Source organism: Fusarium venenatum, assembly GCF_020744135.1.
Source record: "Fusarium venenatum strain MPI-CAGE-CH-0201 chromosome Unknown EDB82scaffold_3, whole genome shotgun sequence".
In the NCBI taxonomy this organism is placed as follows: Eukaryota; Fungi; Ascomycota; class Sordariomycetes; order Hypocreales; family Nectriaceae; genus Fusarium; species Fusarium venenatum.
The window spans coordinates 2,671,757-2,689,959 of record NW_027072131.1 but is presented as its reverse complement, the minus strand read 5'-3'; the positions used below and the strand labels follow the sequence as shown (position 1 = coordinate 2,689,959).

The following is an 18,203-nucleotide window of genomic DNA, read 5'->3' as shown; positions in this document are numbered from 1 at the left end:
GAGGGTAACATTGAAGAACCCGAGGGAACAGGTAGACAGGGCATGACAATCATTGATCCGCCTCGCTTCCTAGCATGCCTGTCGGCTATGAAGCCCCTGTTCATCTTCAGGTGTGGCCTCATCACGGGTGAAGACTAGCAAACTGTGCGTCGGGAGTATGAAACGTGGTGATTCGCAGCCACTTTGTTGATTTTGCGTCTCACAGCGTGGCCAGTATCCTTATGCAGACAGGTGCAGTACAGGGTACTGCAAGCCCACATACCATGTGCCTTAGCTCAATGGGCTTTTCGTGAGACGATGGAAAGTACATACTCCATACAGTACGTAAATTGTTTGATTGAGCTGCCAGGCAATCTCCCGTTTTCTTCTGTGCCGCGAGCTTGATCCTCGCGCAATATGATCCTCCGGTTGACTAACCCATCGCAGGGTTAATCAAACGAGAAGTGAGTTCGTTTGTCAATAGCATCGGTTCTGTGGTATTAAAGGAGATAAAGATTGATGTTTTACAAAATTGACGGGCGGACGGAAATGCGGAAACTGCGGAAGGTACTCACCCGTAGTTCCGTGCCTTCCCTCCATCGCATCTTCCGTCTTCAAGTCAACTGTTTAAGGGTGCTCCTTCCCACCTCCCACGTTGCGCAAAAAGCAAATGAGCCTGTCAACTATCAAAGGATCGTTCGTGTAGCCGTAGCTAGACTAACTGCCTGCCATATCGAGCCCGGTAAACTGGAAAGTGCCCGTGATTGGACGTTACTGGGTTTGAAAGTTCCGACCAACTAAAACCCCTCCTCACCTTGTTCGGCAGTAATCCGTAAGTAGATATGTTCAAGACTAAAATGAGTCTGGACCATACACAATTCATTCCTAATTTAAGCTGACTTTTCACTATAGAAACTGTCGGAGGAACTAACGCCTCGAATCGAAGGTTCTCGCGCTTTATAACCTAACCTAATCCTTACCAAACCTCCGCGAAAATCCCCTGCAACCAGCATCATCGTCCAGGTCATAGCGCTGATAGTTTGAAGTCGTCCATCAAACCGAAACAAAATGGCCGATATTGCTGGAGACGTGTCCCTGGGACTCACTTACGCGTCTCACCAATACGGTGATCATAGCCGCCAGAAGCTAGGCGTTTGGCGCTTCTCTAATCGCTCCGATCAGAAGTCAGGCTATTGGGTGGTGTAAGGGCTTCCTCACCTCGATTGCGATATTTACTAACAGCTACACAGCTTCATCCACGGGGGTGGGTGGCGTGATCCTCGTAACAACGAGAATGATTTCACCGAGAGCATAAAGCGTACTGTCATCTCAGGTGCTGTCGCAACCCTAGATATCGCAGGTTTCATTAGTATCGACTACCGACTTTCCCCTCATCCAGAATTTCCCCAGGAAGCAGCCACCGCAAAGCATCCAGATCACTTGGAAGATATCTGGTCAGCCTTGAATTATGCACAAGAAAAGTATGGATTGTCGGAGAATTACATACTGGTCGGTCACTCTGCTGGCGCAACCCTTGCAATGCAACTTTTGATGAGTGACGAGATTCTCCCATCTCATCCCAAGGGACCCTTGCCTGCTGCCATAATCGGAGTTTCAGGCATCTACGACCTAGTCGGACTCAACGAGAGATTCAATGGCGGATATGCTGGTTTCATTGGATCCGCATTTGGCGAGGACAAGTCTGAGTGGGAAAAGGCCTCACCGGTTAAGTTTGGTTCATGCCTTAAAAGCAAGTGGTCGAATGGGAAATTGGTCCTTCTTGCCTGGTCTCCTGAAGACGGCCTCATTGATGAACCCGAGATTGACAATATGGCAACTCTCTTGGCCAAACAGGAGGTCAACTTGGAGGTCAATAAGGATTTGAGGGGCGAGCACGACTATGTGTGGCAAGATGGTAGTCAGATCGCCCGACTAGTCATCACCACTCTTCACCATCTTCGCAGGATATAATATGTGCACATCTGAAGCATTTCAAATTTAAACATTACCATGTACTATGTTGCTGGAACCCAATATATTCCCTTATTATACCTTTGTGATGCCCGACTCGCCCGCGTTGGTCAAACACACTCCAATTTCTCATCTGCTTATTTCTTTTTCAATAGTACCCATCCCGTCGATGCAATCCGTGACCCCGTAACTACAACAGCTGCAAGAAAGAACACGGTTCCACCCCAGATCTGGGCATAAGTAAAGTTCCCATTGGAAGTATCGAGAATGGCGCCGGCGGTTGGTGGTCCAGCCAGACTGGCAAAAGCAGAAATTGTCTGAACCATACCGAAGCGAGTCCCCATCTTACGAGGATCCTGGAAATGTCAGCGCTCTTGTTATCTTCTGGAGTAAAGAATCACAAACCTTTGTCAAGCTGGCATTTGCTCCAACGAATGTTCCTTGACACGCACCATTCGCGAAACCAAAGAAGATGCAAAATACATACATGCCCGCAGCAGTCTTGACACCTATCCAGCAATACAACATGATGCTCAGCGCAAAGAGGCCAATGATGAACGTATTTATAGGTCCCAGGACATTATCTGCGAGATATCCCATTATTGGGCGTGCAGGAATACTCATGGCGTTGACAACAAGCAGCAGGCTGACAGCTTCAACGGACGAGAATCCTATCACATTGCGTGCGTAAACATTGATCTGCAGGTTGAGTCAGTTGCGAATCATACAGGCAAGAACGGGAGCCGGTTGTGTGACTTACATAAAAGAAACCGAAGTACAAGGCGTAAAAGTTCAGGAAGGCACCCAGAACGAACAAGACGAAGGGGAGTTCCTTGAACGCATCCCACTCCATCAATGGACCTGTTTTCCTTGGAGGCAGATATGGCTTCAACATGATATTGGCAACGACGATCATAAAGAGGGCAACGAAAGCAGCACATCTAACAGCCCACGGGAATCCAATTTGCGGGATGAGATATTGCAGCGTTGCAGGGAAGATAATGGATCCCAAACCAGTCCCCGTAGCACCTAACGCGAGAGCAAATGCCTTCTTCGCCTTGAAATATGAACCCAGAACAGTCACAGCAGGCATGAAGAGCAGAGCGAGGCCTATGCCTGTGCACACACCTTGGGCAAGGAATATCTGCCAATACTGCTTACATAGACTTGTCATAAATGTCCCAAGAATAGCCAAGAAGCTTCCAAGGGCGACAGTCTCTCTGGTATATCCAGCATCGGCAAGGCGGCCGGCCGGGGCGCAGAAAGCGAAAGTCAAGAAAGTCTGGCAAGAACCAATCCACGAAATCTGGGACGATGGCAGGCCAAGGGACTCCTCATAATGAAGCTGGTAAACGCCGAAAGAGGCTGGGTAGCCCCATGCCAGTCCATTGATGAGAATAACAGCAAAAACCTGAGACCATGCACGAAACCCGCCGTCCGGAGGATTAAAAGTATCTGGGTCAAAGACTGGAGGAGGAGCGTTTGTATTGGAGATAGTGGGATTAAGGATCTGGGGGTCTTCGGGATCGTTTTCGGAAGGGCATGGTGATGACGACCTATTGTCGGGTATCTTTTTAATGTCTTTGCTAAACATTGCTGATACGGTGAAGAAGTATGCCGAGGTATGTATTATTGACGTGCTAGATCAGAGAAAGAGGAGGTTTTGCATTTATCAATGTGAAGTGCTGTATCAGTTGCTTGGCTTTCAAGATATATGACAACTTTATATATAACAACAATCACACTCTCTATTCGACTGCAATCTTTGTGTCATCATTCACAAGCAGACAAGTCAGTGTTTTTCACCTTCGAAGGGCGCACTCTTCTAGAATCTCTTTGCCGATATCGCGCCCCACAACCTCAGGGGTCGGCTGGTCGGATCAGGAAAGTTGCTGCTTGCCATTGTTAACCCGGTCATTCGCCTCTGAATCGTGGAGTCACATACAGCGTCCCTCAGGGTAACAGAAAACTGACTACTGGAAGCATAAGAGACAAAATTAGTAGGTCAGTTTATGCTCCTTAGACTATGGTTCTTAGACCACTTATTTTTATATCATAAGACTTGGGAGGCCATTTTTTCTACCCACTAGAACGTCTACCGCCCCCTTTACTTACGTTATGAGATAAGATAGACCTCGAGGGCTTCTTAGTCATTGCAAGGCGCACGTTTCCTCACGAAGATTCCATTGACACTTGAGCACTTAAAAGTGGTGACGATGAGTGTGTTGTATGTTGGATTATATTTACCGAACCATACAGTTAGACGTCCTAGCAGTCTGAACAGGTCAAAGTCGAGTATAACTATAAAAACACACAGCTAAACAAGGACATAAATGTTGCACCAGCAAATAATATTTTAATCACTGGTAGTATGAAGACAAAAGCATCAATCATATTCATCTCCAGGGTAAGTTCAACCGGCGGACCCACCCAGGGGCGCCGTCCCCACACAAGACCCGCCCCGATGGCCGGCAATATCATTCCCGGAGACGGAAGTCCGTTCTCTGAAGCCGGCGGGGCCAACGAAAGACGTTGGACAGAGTCACATTGGTGGCCGCGGCCGGCGTCCAGAAGGGTAGACACCAGAAACAACGGTGCAAACAATGCGCGACTGATACAGTTTTGCGCTGGACTTGCGACGACTGTTGCGACTGCGCATACTGGTCGCACTATCATGACAATCCAACTCGATGTGAAGGCGCAATCTGGCTTCTGCGACGATGATCTGTATCTAATACTGTGTCGTCGAAACGGTTCTACCCGCATGGCTCAAACTTTGAATACTAGTACGAGCTAAATCATCCTGATCGGATATCTGTCGTTTATTTCTGTCCATTACTCGTAACCAACATCCAGACTTGCGGAAAAAAAAATTATGAAAAATTACCCCGCGCTCATGGAGGGGTAAACAAGAAGCGGTAAAGGAAAAAATAATGATGTAAGTGTCTCACGTGATACTGATCGAGATATGACAGCCAATCGGTTATCTCATCGTATCCGCATCGGTAAAGAGTGGAGCCAGAGCGGCACGCTAGTACAGGTTTGATAGTGGGGGAATCAGATTTGCGGTAGGGGTTCAGGTAAGATCACAACGTTGCCATTTAGTATTGCAAAATATCAAGCTGTGGATAGACATACAATAAAAGGTAGACAAAACGAAATATAATACAGGTTGCGACAGAGTTGCAAAGCTTGCGCGGGTGGGTTCATGCATGCACGCGATTTATCGGCCCGGTCCCGTCGGCGGGCTGTTCCGAGGTTTCGGGTTTTGCGACAGCGCAAACTGCCCTATGCGACGTCAACGTTTGCCAATTCACAACCACAACATCATTGCGGCTTCAAAATAAGAGAAAAGTGGTCGCATGATATGGTAGTGGATATACTGTGACTGTTGAGGATTTGTGTCATGTGCGCATTGCTGTAACTTGCATATTTTGTCCCAGGGTTAGAAAAGTTAGCTTCTGGGAGCATAAGAGACGAAATTAGCAGATCACTTTTATGCTACTTATGATATGATCTTAGGTCATTTATTTTTGTACCCTAAAGTGTAGAGGCCATCTTTTCTGCTACATACGCACTAGTTCTCTGTCGCACACTTACGCAGTCACGCGCATCTGACCTCAAGTTAACATCGAGTATGTTGTATTGATACGAGTGAGGTAACAAAGTTATAGAAAAGTTACAGACCAGGGGAAACAAATCAGAAACAATACCCGCTGTCAAACCAGTCCGCTCCTTTTGTGCTGTTAATGGGCAGATTCCTGAACATCCAGGCGGACCCTCTTTTGGACCACCCATTCCGCTTTGTGCGCTTTCAGGCACACGATAAACCATCCATATGCCTTTTCTTTGATGTCCTTCTAACCTCTGGGAGATTTTCCAACCCGCGCGCCCCTTTTTCCTTTCCCATACCGCACCTTGTTTCTTCACAACTCCTCCACATACATCCCCGAGGCTGTCGCAAGGGGCTGATAGTTAGCCTCGCAATATTTCTTCCAAACGCCGTATAAGGAGTGTAATGGTCAACTGACCGTCGTTATTACGCCCTCCTGAGTAACAATCATAAGTGGTGTACAAATGCCGCAAAGACACGGCAATGTGTGCTTTGAGATCCCAGTATATACATACTACTAATCGGAACCCAACCACACGGGAGAGGCGCCGCTCACCGCTTGCGCTTCTTGGACTTGTCCAGAGTCATTGCTGCGGAGGAGATGGGCGCAGCGGGTAATAGCGCAGGCTGAGCAACGGCGGGAACCTCATCCTTCTTGATGGGCACTCCCATGTGACGACCGTATCGACCCTTTCGGCCGTTGCCCTCATCCTCACTAATGCATTGATCGGCGTTCAGACCAGCATCGCGACAACGTCCGCAAGGTCGCTGACGATCACAGCCCTTCTTGCTCTTTCTGCACCGCTGACAACGCGGCTTGGTAGATAGGTCAGGTTGATCATCTTCACCAGGAACAAGGGGAGTTTGTCCGGTGGATGCTACTGACTGCTTTCGTGAAGGGGGCATCGAGGCAGGCGACATTGGGCCACTGGGAACAGGGGGAAGCTTCTTGCCCTTGGTGCCATTGACGGGGCGCGCGGCCTTGGAGGCCTTGTTTGAAGATGTCTTGGAGACAGAGGAAGAGCTCTTGTGCTTTGAAGGGGCCTTCATGGTTTTGGCGGGCTTACTCTTGCCATTGGAGAGAAGAGAGTCATCAGCACCGTCCTCGTAGTCAGCATCATCGCCACTGACTTCAGCACTCTCAGGGGGTGGCATAAAGTGAGACTCGGTAGTCTGGTAGACCTTTCCACTGGATATATCAAGCTTCTGGCGACGAGGAGGAGGCAATTCTGCTTCACTCTCGCTGTCACCATCGCTAGTAGCACCGGTGGAGGAAGCAGCATCGGCTATGCCACTGAATGTATCATCGACTGTAGATGCGGAGGTTCGGCCGTGGGAGATATTGGACATGTCACCGAGCCGCATCAGTTGAATGGCAACATCCTTGTCCTCTTCAGACACGCAGCTACCCACAGTGGGGTCGGGAGTAGGAATAATTCCCATTGCGCTGCTGGTATATCCGCCACTATTTCGGTTGCGACCGGGTGTTGAATAAAGGGATGAATGTGTCATAGCATTGCTGTAGCCCTGTGGCGACTGCATAGGGCGAGGGGGGTTCGTGAAAGGATTTTGGTGAGGCTGTATGAAGGGCACCGCAGGGCGATGAGGCTCAACACGGCGAGCGGGAGAGACGGAAGGGTTCGAGGTTGCTGCTGGCATCTGAGGTGGTGCGAACAAGGGCAATTCCTATGACCCGACGTTGTCAGTCTCTGTGAGCCCGCCTTGTCAAAATGGCGGTCTCCACTTACCGAGCTTTCAAACTTGGCTCTCTTGCGACGACCACCTTCAACAATGTTCTCAACACTGATATCAGTAGTAGGAAGTTGATCCTTGTTCTTTCCAGAGGTCGAGTCATGCTCGTCATTGCTGCTGCTGTAACCAGTAGTAATGCTGTCGCTATACAGTTCGTTGTGGCCTCGCGAAGCCGAGGCGCGAGTCTTGGAAGAGCGTGAGCGACACTTCTTTCCATTTGTGCTGGCAGAAGCACTTCTTCGGCCGCGAGCAGTATGAGGAGAAGGGCTTCGCCGTCGCGATGAAGGAGAAGTAGGCCTGGACGTCTCCTGTGCGCAGCGCGAGGCTTGAGGAACAGGAGCAGGAGCAGGATAGCCGTTATCACTATAGTAAGGGTGACTAACAACAGAGGGATCGTGATAGGGGTGGGGAGCATATGAGTTCGCTGGAGGTTCCTCTATAACCCTGACGTATACTACCATGCGGTCTTGGAAATTCTCATATCGAGCGATCAAGGTGTTTCCTCCATTGTCCTCAAAACTGACACCCTTTGATCCGGTGGGACCCGAGTACAGACCATAGAAATTCTTAACGGTTGTAACAATCGAATCGGTAGTATCGTGGGGATATATTTGCACTCGCATTGGCAGACGCGCACGGTATTGCGGGGAATCGGGAAACATCAATTCGAATGCGACGTTCTTGGGAGTCACTGTCTGTTGAGGAGGGGAGACACTGCCACCATTTGACGATGCCGAAGCATCAAAGGCGATAGGTGACATGGAAGTCATTCTGTGAGAAACAGAATTCTGTGTCGATGGGGCTAGATGGGAGAGAGTAGGAACATGTATTGTGTGGTGGTTGCGGGCTTTGCCTGATAGACTGGGCCCGACCCTGTTCACGGAAGACGTAGACGTAGACTTAGGCGGCGCGGTGCAGTGCGTATGACGACGACGGCGGCGGCGGTGGACGGTGGTTCTCGTTGAAACGACAGCTTATTGAAGTATATGCTGTTTATGTGTTGTCAGCAACAGAGAAATGGAAGCCGACTGAGATGGTAATGAAGAGTGGTGTATGGGAAGAATGGGCCAGTTGACTGTCGGGTCTGTCTGGCGCTTCCGGGACTAGGACGGGGGGACCACAGATGAAGGACAGAAGAGGGGAGATGCAGGGCCTCAAGATTGGGCCTCTATGGGAATCGCGCATGGTAGTAAAGGCGATGGGACTTACCAGAGATGTCTTGATCCGTGTTGGGATGCTTGTGGCGGCGTTGAACAGTCGGCAAGAGGATGTGCATGAGGAAAAGAGGAGCCAGATGAGACGAGAGGTTCTTGGATTTTGTCGCTACCTACCTACAGATGAGGAGCTGGCTTCACTAACACGAACCCGCTCGCATTAGGGGAGTTCAGCGTTAAAGTCCCCTGAAAAAGACATAAAAACCAGGTGGACAGAGCGCTGGAGAGAGCCATAAATACCACTGGAGAGCCTGTAACCACACCCGTCCTGGACCCAGAAGCATAAGAGACGAAATTAGTAGGCCAGTTTATGACACTTAGACTATAGTTCTTAGACTACTTATTTTTGTACCCCAAGATTTAGGAGACTGATCACAACATCCATGGTAGTTGGCGCTGAAATTGATGAGCCAGGGCTGGTTGGATGGCTTGCCCTGAGTACTATCTAGATCCATCCATTGTGCTTCCATTCGGTGAGGACCCATCCATTGTGGTACCGCACCGATGAACCCGAACATCTATTCAAGGAACAGTCATGACGTGCCGCTAATTTCGGTACCATTGAGTGAATCATTTTGAGTAGATTGTTAAACACTTTGAATAGGATATGCTTATGGACTTGGCCCTTCACTTAATTATGGTTGCGACTCACTTCAGGGGGAACAAGCCAGGGCGCATTCTCGATTGCCTTTCATGGTACATTAGACAAGTATACATACTCCTCTCGCGCGAACGAACCTAGAAAAGCGGATGCGGCGGTGCATTGCGCAGCGAAGCGCAGCGCAAATCGAAAAGTGGTCGACTGTCTTTTGCGCGCAATGCTGTTACCTGCTATTCCGTTTTGCTTCCATATATTGGCAGTCGCTTAAAGAGATGAAGGCAATAATAACATCAACTTTCTATCTGGGTCTCATCTCCCTCCTGACCTTTGAAACCCGTGCGGGCCAGCTATCAAAGAGACCGCAAGGACCTGGGGTCTGTCATATGCCGATCTCCAACAGCAAAGCAAGGCGCATACTTTAAACGGCGATGATGAGCCCTACGTGGTGGCCGATATCTTGTTTGAGATTGTCGCAATACGCCACTTTGAACTATAGTCTTCAGGAACAGGTCAAGTAGCAGATCAGAAGCAATGCGCCTGTGTCTGCTTCTATTCACGATGCCACCGAATACCGGCCAAATCGCGTATTCTTGTAGATTGGCCCTGGGGCTCCATCCTGCCAGGTATCATGACGGACAGACCTCTATGGGTCGTCGTCTATTTCTGCGGACCCTAGCAGCATTGGTTTGGCTTGGCTTCCGCTTCCTTTCCCTTCCGAACCTAACCTAACCTAACCTCTCAACTCAACTCAAATCAACTCAATTCGACTGACTGACTGACTGACTGCTTTGCTGGCCATCCACTCTACCACTATCTCTAGACTCTCATCGGCCACTCGCGACCCATCCACTGCTAGCTACATATCCATTGCTCCAAAATTGGGCTAGGCGCTGGCCACCAACAACCAACAATCATAATCACACCCCAATGGAAAAAGGAAACCTCAGCCCAGCCCAGCCCCTCTCTGTCTCCAGACCCCTCTGACACTTGGTCGGTGGCCTCGTGTGAGTTTTGTGACTGTTTGACGGACGACCCTCGCCTCCGATCCGATCCAGATGTGGTGTGGGCAGGCTAGGGACCAACAGGAGACAACGAACAACGAACAACGACAGCTGCAGTGGTTCCCGCTAACCTCATGAGTGTCCAAAATACTAGGTATAGATAGAATCCAATGGTCAGCCATACTGTAGAATATGCTCGGCGACATCGCTTGTTGAGCTGGGCTGCTGTCAAGCGCACAAACGCACACACTCAATCCCTCTTCCGCGCCCCAATGGGAACATGCAGAGCTTATCCAGAGTTCAGTGCGACCTCGCTCAAGGCTTGCAAAAGACTCGGAAGACTGGCGCATATCTTCAATCATGAATCAATAGGTCTCTCTCAATCTCGCGTTGGCAAGTTTGCGCTTCGTAGACCCAATTGTGGTTGTACTATATGGATAGATACATCGAGGCAGCTGGCTATTCCTTCTGTCAACGAGCGCATAACTACAGAGCGGAGAGCTGCTGATTCAACGACCCAAAGATGTCTGAGTTGGTGGTTGCAAGATATCACTGATAGCCAATCGCACTCAATGGCATGGCCGGCCAAGCTAGGGGACCTGTCTACTAAAGGCTGATCATGTGTGTCGAACAAACTTGGCGCACGGTAGACACCACGACCTTGTCTGTTGTTGACGAGCTTCAGGAACCCGAAAGGGAACAATAACAAATCACAATCAAGATAATTTCTCGACCGTTATTAAGTTTTCGAAGCAAACCTCTTTTATACGCTGCTCAATCCTTGGATACTGGCACCGAGGAAACCCCCTTGGTGGCGATATTGATTATGACACTTGGATGTTCCAGTATTTTTTACCACTAGACCTGGTCAATCAATGATGGATGTAAATAATTCATTAGTCCATTCAAAGGATCGAATGCGCTCTCATTGCTAATTGGAGCCAGCAACGCTATTAGAACGCGCTTCGTGTTATTGACCGCAACTTAATGAGTGCTGCTAGTTTGAATTGCGCCAACTCTTTCCCATTACTGCGCATGCGCATCTCATTGATCACTTCAATTCGAAGGATAATGCGCTTAGCTTGCGAGTTAATTCCGAGACATTGAAATCAGAGCGTCAAAACCCAAGCCAGCCTCAACTGCTTGCTATAGGCGCACAATTCGATGGCGCTTGGAATAGTAGGAACAATTCACCATACTGAATCCGCCTGTTCTCTGCCCGCCGCCCGTATTGAAGTTTGACATCTTTGCGCGATTCACAACAGCCAATTGTCAGTGCCATGATAACCCCCTCGTCGCGGCGCCTTGACCCGGGCGATCAATTTCCCTCGGTAGCTGGGGATAAAGCTCAATGGGGTTTCATATTGAACCGTTCAGGCAGCGGTCGCAATGATTCGTTCGTCGCGCACGAGGCCGTTGTTAGATGGCCACACGTTCAGGCTTGTTTTGTTTCAGCACGGGGTCAGATACGCGCACAGCGTGAATGTGGATGGTCTGGTATGGTGCCATGGATGCGATCGATCCATACTAGGTCATAGAACCACAGACTGTTTGCTGGTCTGACAGCCTTGAACCGGCCTGGACGTGTTGTTTAGATGTTCCTTTGTTTACCTGCCTACCTACCAACTAACCCTACTCTACCGTGTCTACCCTTGCGGCCTCTACTGTATCTAGGCAGGTTAGCACTATGCAGGTAGATATCGAGGTTGTGGACCCTTCTACCTGCACTACAATAATGGTCCCAAAGACCAAAGGGTATGGCATCGACAGGCCATGCATAGTAGTATTATCCTCAACTAAAACTAGCATTGGATGATTCGAATATGAGGAGCGAGGGCCCTCAACGACCCGTGACGGACTAACTTAGTCTACCTTTACCTACCTATACCGTGCATATTCCGTACGGGGCCCAGCAGACCCTTGCCACACAATGCGATTCAGATTCAGAATTGCGCAACGCAGCGGCAATGCGCTCGCTTCACATTGCCTCTTGAATGGACTATCTGTCGCAACATGAAGACTAAACTTTGCGCCCCTTGTTAGTAATTACAGTATGTGATTGCGCTGGTCGAGGAAGGAATGCGCCTGCTATAAAGCTCGATACACACTGAAGTTGTTCCGTCTGTGTGTAACAGGGTTACATTGGAGCAAAGCATGCGATGCGCCCATCGTCCATCAAGCATGACGCTTGCGTGCACGCTGTCACCGCCCCGCCCTGGGTTATCCACGTTTGAATGCGCTGGCGCAAAAAAAAGGTCAACAACAAAAAACAAGATGCGACAACGGCAACATCCATCCATCGATCGAATCAGCGCTCGTCGCAGCCCATCTCGACCAAGCAGTCCGTGAGTGAGTGAGATTGAGACTGGCCTAATGTCTCTCTTTATCCCTCTCGGATAGCCTTCCCTGAGACCCCACCCACCTGTGGCAAGCGAAATAATTAAACAATAATCAGCCAGCCTGACTTCCATCGCTCGCTCGTAGTACAGGGTTTGCCTGCCTACCTATGTGCCTGATCTGATTTGCGATTCGGTTTATCATCTGACATCCATTGCTATCCCCAGAGGCCTGGCGCACAAAAGAAGATACGGTGTGTATTAGGGATTCACTGATCAATTACCCTTGATCGTATCTACCTGTGCGTCGTTCAGTTTGTCAGAAGAATGTGACAGGGTTCGGCATTTATTATGACTGCTTTGTCAAAAAGTCATCACAAATTTTAGACTATCTGGTAGAATTGCGCCCAATCCGTGTTGGCTTTAATCATTGCCTCATCCCTCGTCACGACGCATCCAACTTGTTTGTCTGGCATGTGGCGGTCTCTAGATTTCCGTGCGTGTGTGCGTACCTTGAAAAAATGATGCATCTCAACCATTTAGTCAGCCGCTATTGGTACCCGTTGAATCCTGTGCGATTTCTGTCGCACAAAAGGATTCCGATGCGAAATACGTTGCGCAAAGTCGTAATCCACCGAGTCGCACAAATCGATCTGAACATGACGGTAAAACGTACACATGTTTAATATTAAAAGACTTCAATTGCACTGTCATTCGGCCTAGGGATGTTGAACTTGCCACTTTTGTCTTTGAGGGTTTCATGCGATATAAAGGCGTAAAACTCATGAGTCCCGCAACCTGTCGCACCGTTGTGAGACCGTAACTCTAAATTTAGTATCTCTAAGAATGAAGCTGAGCTACTTTTACAGTTGATGAATTGGCTCAATTGAAGCGATCCATGCAAGGATGGGTTGATCTCGATCGTCCTTCAATCGCATGTGTCATCTTGCGACGGCAAAATGATAACCAGAAGACTCCGTCGTCATTCTGAGAGGTGTCGCAGATTTTTTCTGATGATGCTATATTATCGCACGGCTTAGGATGTCAGAAATGGTGGCTTAGAATTGGTCTTGGTGCAGCTTGCGTGGTGGCTTGTCTTGATTATGAGGGGTGATGATGGAGGCATCGCATGATGGTAAAACATCGTGATTTACCCAATTTCGCCGGATCCCTTTTTTCTTTTCTTCAATATTTTCTGGTCTTTAAATTTGCCCCGTCGCCAGTCCATGGATCATCCTCTTGACCTTGATCGCATTCTTGGGTATAAATATCGACTTGAGAGCTGAAATTTGAGACTTGGGCGCATTTCTGGTGTTCTGTTTCTGTGCACAATGAGCGCAATCAGGTCTAGGGGGAAGCGGCGCAAATCGAGAGACTGTCTTAGAAAGTTCGGAAAGTATCAAAGAGGACGTTCATGCCACTGGAAGCGCCCCTAGACGCCTCAAGTGGGATCAGGAATCTCTGCATATATCAGAATTGTAAGGAGGGAGTTGACTTTGAGTATGGACTTTATCACGTGATACCGCGATCTTCACGTGAGTTGAGCTACGATGAGACGCGGGGATGTCAATAGACAAAATTCGTATCAACAATGCTGAATAGTTCAGTATGGGAGCTTAGGGGTAGCGTGAAAATCAGTAAAAAAAACTAAAGTAAGTTATTTAGTGATATATCTGTCCAAGAAATATCAATTTCTGTCTCATGAAGCCTTCCAGCAACGTCAAAGTCTTTAAATGCTCTTGAAGTGAGACGCGACGCAAGTTGAGATAAGTCTGATAAGGAATAGCTAAGCCTAAGTTGGTATAGCGAGGATGGGTCCTTCAATCAGCCGCCATCACTGTGACGACAAGAAGAAACGAAGCTCGGATCTCGTACCGGCCCGTGCACCAACCCCCCTCCAGGTTAGTGAGCTCTCCTTGCACCAATAGCCAAAAATAATACTGTACCTGAGCATAAATAAACAAACAAAATCATCTTAAGAAATTAGTGGATACAGCATGGGACTTCTCACCAATCAAGCCACAACGTTCAGCGATTCTAACAAGGCATGAAGCTTCCACCACCGTTATCGTTGTCCAGTTGCCCGTTGCACAGCTACCGATCAGAATTAGATGTCTAACATGAAGACCCTGCTATTCGGATCACTTTATTATTTCAACATCGCCTCATTCACATTCACATTTGTCTTTGTTCTGTACCCTTCCACTTTTCATTCTCCTGCATTGCCAGATCCATCTGGAGCTTCTGTGCAATCCAGTATTAATCATCAGGCTGATCTCGAGAGCATCAGCTCAGCTCTAGCACGACTAATCTCCCAGTTCCATGTGCCCCCTGCAAGCCCGGGCCCCTAATCTCACCAACACCCACCAGCCTGAGGCTTTTGCCTGATTCTATTCTTTTGTTCCTGCAAAGAAACAAAAACAAAAACAACAAATACCTGTTGTTCTTAAAGCTTCACGGCAGCTCTTCTTTGTTTCCCCCAAGAGCTTGAGTCTGATTGATACTGCATCTGCTTTACATATCTTGCATGCAATAGCCAATATCAAACAACATTCAACCAAAAGGACCCAAGCACATACTTGTCGCCTGTCGCTTGACGTACTTAAACTATACCCACGTCCGCACCTACACAACGCTGCATCTTACATGATAAACCAACGCGCCAGCATCCACCACCAAAACATCCCTTCAGCATTCGTACGCGAACTTCGACACAGCCATCATATCTAGTCGCGTCTCCTTCTTGTCAAGTTCCTTCTCTTATTGACAACTTCTTCAACTTCCCAACGTCAAGATGGACGCCAAGGTACGCTGCCATGCATATTCCTCCCTTTTTAGTAGCCGTTGGCGCGGCGCGACAGCCACATCTCCCTTGCATACCAATGCATACCAGAGCCCATTATAGAGTATAAGCTAATGACAATTGCAGCCTTTTCGACCGCGCGGCGCTGAAAATGCACCTCATCTTCATCAACAACAACACAAATCAAAGGGAAATCTGGCCAACATGGCCAAGTCCACCACATCAGCTGGATTCCGTGGCCCTGCTAAGCGAGCAGCGTTCGGCGATGTGACCAACGTCAGCAAGCAGGTCGGACAGATTCGTGATGACAGCAAATCAATCAAAGTCTACGCTACGAATAGTGTCAACCATGGACTGACAGGTGCGAAAGAGAACGGTACTCACGGCAAGGAAGCCTTCTCTCGTCCCGCTCAAAGACTCGCCAACCAAGCATCGACGCGAACCGCCCTTGAAAACAAAAACTTCGACGCGAACAAGAAGACTTATGTGAGGCAGGATGGCCACGCTGCCACCAAACCTCCTGTTCCTTCCTCTGTCCAGAATGCGCCTTCCCTCCAACCCAGACACCACAAGAGCCAGCCTCAGCTTAAACCTCAACAGCAGCCGGCCAGTCTACGAAGGACACAGAGCAAGCAGCTCGACAAGGTCGTGCCCAGGCCAGATGCTGACATGGGCTACAAGGTCACGAATCTTGCGGGATCCCAGCTTCAGGAGACCGAATATCCCTATGATCACGCTGCTTATCTTGACTCAATGTATCTGCCTATTGAAGCTAGTGCCCCTCTTGATGTGCTCCGAAAGGAGGAGTACCCAGAGCCACCTGCCAAACTCCCAGGGATTTCTGAAGATGATGCTGCCATCCACTCCTTCGAAGAAGGCCCCATGCCCGCCATGTCAGAGCCTGAAGAATGCTGGGAAGAGGAAGACGATGAGGATTATGATGACCAGGACCAAGCATACACAACAGCGCATTCGGTTCGTTCTCGAGATATGACTGCTGGTGGTGCTACTGAGATCATTCCTCAACCACGTCTAACAGCCCTTGTCCAACGTGAACTTGAAGACGCCCGCGAGGAAGTGGAGCGAACGCGTACTCAAGACGAGATTGAAGAGGAGATGTGGGATGTTAGTATGGTGGCTGAGTATGGCGACGAGATTTTTGAGTATATGCGCGAGCTCGAGGTATGTGACGTTGCACGAGACACCTGATCTCAGCACTAACAATACTCTGCAGAACAAGATGCTCCCCAACCCTCACTACATGGACAACCAGACCGAGATTCAATGGTCAATGCGATCCGTCCTTATGGATTGGCTCGTGCAAGTTCACAACCGGTTCGGTCTTTTGCCCGAAACTCTCTTCTTGACCGTCAACTACATCGACCGTTTCCTTTCTCAGAAGATCGTGTCGATTGGCAAGCTTCAACTTGTGGGAGCAACAGCCATTTTGGTAGCCTCCAAATACGAAGAGATTAACTGTCCTTCTCTTGGAGAGATTGTGTACATGGTCGACAATGGGTATACCGCCGAAGAAGTTCTAAAGGCCGAGCGCTTTATGCTTAGTATGCTGAGCTTCGAGCTGGGCTGGCCTGGTCCTATGAGCTTCTTGCGACGTGTTAGCAAGGCTGATGACTACGACTTGGACACTCGCACTCTCGCGAAATACTTCCTTGAGTTGACCATCATGGACGAGCGATTCGTTGCGTCACGCCCAAGCTTCCTTGCTGCGGGTGCGCACTGTCTTTCACGACTCATTCTCAAGAAGGGTGACTGGGTAAGAAAACATCGTTGCCGTTGACAAAACAAAGCTGACAACGTATCCAGACTAAGCAGCACGTCTACTACTCGGGCTATACCTGGGGTCAGTTGAGGAGCCTAGTTACGATGATGATTGAATGCTGTGATCGTCCTCACCTACACCATGCCGCCGTATTTGACAAGTACACAGACCGCCGGTACAAGGAAGCTTCTTTGTTAGTTCAGTCAGCGCTTGATGCCGGATTCACTCTTCCCGAACAGGTGGCCCCTGTTCGTCAAGAGCTTGACGCATATCGTGAAGACAGCGCTGAAGTACCCATTGCGCAGCCCCAGCTCATTCCCATTGAGGGATGAAGGTCCCTCACCAGTTGGCGATAAGTGGCTGGCCTTTTGTTTTTTGTTGTCAGTTTACTGTGGCTGATGAGTTCTTACCGGCCCGGCATACCCTTCCTGGCACCATCCTAGAACCGGGCCGGGATCGAAGCATTCATGCACTTCTCATTTACCAAGCTTGCGCCTTGCGTTGAACTTACCAATAAGCCCAGCCTTTTTTTTGTCATAATCTCATCGTCGAGGCTGGCACTTCTTCTTGACAACACATATTCACTAATACCTGATCTGGGCTGGGCGCAACCACGACATTAATTATCCGGAGTCACAACAACTCTCCTCACGCTGTCCCCGACCTACACTGCCTTGCCTCTTCCACCCATGAACTCTTCAGTTCGTGGGAGTGGTGGAAGGAAAGAACAATACTGTATAACGACTCTGGATGACTGTTACGAATATTATGATTGTGCGACTGCGTTTATTATCATCATTTCATTGCCTATTTGGCCGGCTAATACATTTTCGGAAATCGGCGTCACGGGAAATGGTTCGACCAGTACTGGTTCTACAGGCCTGCGATCCCATTAAGGTAACGTGCAACTGGGAGACGAACCACGGATGGAGGCGTATGGGGATTCTGATTCAGGGACCATGGTGGTCGAGCTGAGTTTCTTGGGTGGTGACTTGCTCGCGACTCTACAGACAGGAGTCGGCAATAGACCAGATGAACAGTAATGGGATTATCATAAGCATGTAGCCTTTGGGCAGATATGAGCCACCACCACCACCACAACTGCCATGATCGGCAACCCCATAGGCACCCGATTTGCATTTACAATAACATA

At 49.0% G+C, this 18,203-nt stretch overlaps 6 protein-coding genes across 6 annotated transcripts; 2 read left to right on the top strand and 4 right to left on the bottom strand.

Annotated features, from left to right (window-relative positions):
• Window positions 1–739: 739 nt before the first annotated feature.
• On the top strand, window positions 740–2,278 carry EDB82DRAFT_230345 (Alpha/Beta hydrolase protein). The gene is made up of 4 exons (XM_025727121.2): window positions 740–811; window positions 892–925; window positions 1,026–1,181; window positions 1,230–2,278. The coding sequence occupies exons 3-4, from the start codon at window positions 1,048–1,050 to the stop codon at window positions 1,948–1,950; spliced, it is 855 nt and encodes a 284-aa protein (XP_025581620.1). The 5' UTR covers window positions 740–811; window positions 892–925; window positions 1,026–1,047; the 3' UTR covers window positions 1,951–2,278.
• On the bottom strand, window positions 1,992–3,755 carry EDB82DRAFT_505323 (major facilitator superfamily domain-containing protein). The gene is made up of 3 exons (XM_025727120.2): window positions 2,711–3,755; window positions 2,356–2,649; window positions 1,992–2,306 (listed from the first exon to the last, which is right to left on the bottom strand). The coding sequence occupies exons 1-3, from the start codon at window positions 3,542–3,544 to the stop codon at window positions 2,088–2,090; spliced, it is 1,347 nt and encodes a 448-aa protein (XP_025581619.2). The 5' UTR covers window positions 3,545–3,755; the 3' UTR covers window positions 1,992–2,087.
• A 431-nt stretch (window positions 3,756–4,186) lies between these two features.
• EDB82DRAFT_505322 (uncharacterized protein) lies at window positions 4,187–5,041 on the bottom strand. The gene has a single exon (XM_065608741.1). It carries the CDS (start codon window positions 4,714–4,716, stop codon window positions 4,252–4,254), a length of 465 nt encoding a protein of 154 aa, XP_065463895.1. The 5' UTR covers window positions 4,717–5,041; the 3' UTR covers window positions 4,187–4,251.
• A 1,074-nt stretch (window positions 5,042–6,115) lies between these two features.
• EDB82DRAFT_526669 (uncharacterized protein) lies at window positions 6,116–8,085 on the bottom strand (the record flags this gene model as incomplete). The annotated part of the gene is made up of 2 exons (XM_025727118.2): window positions 6,116–7,249; window positions 7,312–8,085. The coding sequence occupies 2 exons, from the start codon at window positions 8,083–8,085 to the stop codon at window positions 6,116–6,118; spliced, it is 1,908 nt and encodes a 635-aa protein (XP_025581617.2).
• Window positions 8,086–11,945: 3,860 nt separating this feature from the next.
• On the bottom strand, window positions 11,946–12,806 carry EDB82DRAFT_230303 (uncharacterized protein). The gene has a single exon (XM_065607260.1). It carries the CDS (start codon window positions 12,600–12,602, stop codon window positions 12,171–12,173), a length of 432 nt encoding a protein of 143 aa, XP_065463894.1. The 5' UTR covers window positions 12,603–12,806; the 3' UTR covers window positions 11,946–12,170.
• Window positions 12,807–15,040: 2,234 nt separating this feature from the next.
• EDB82DRAFT_230175 (cyclin-like protein) lies at window positions 15,041–17,653 on the top strand. Its single transcript, XM_025727116.2, has 4 exons — window positions 15,041–15,273; window positions 15,397–16,452; window positions 16,505–17,044; window positions 17,095–17,653. Exons 1-4 carry the CDS (start codon window positions 15,262–15,264, stop codon window positions 17,380–17,382), a joined length of 1,896 nt encoding a protein of 631 aa, XP_025581615.2. The 5' UTR covers window positions 15,041–15,261; the 3' UTR covers window positions 17,383–17,653.
• The last annotated feature ends 550 nt before the right edge of the window (window positions 17,654–18,203 follow it).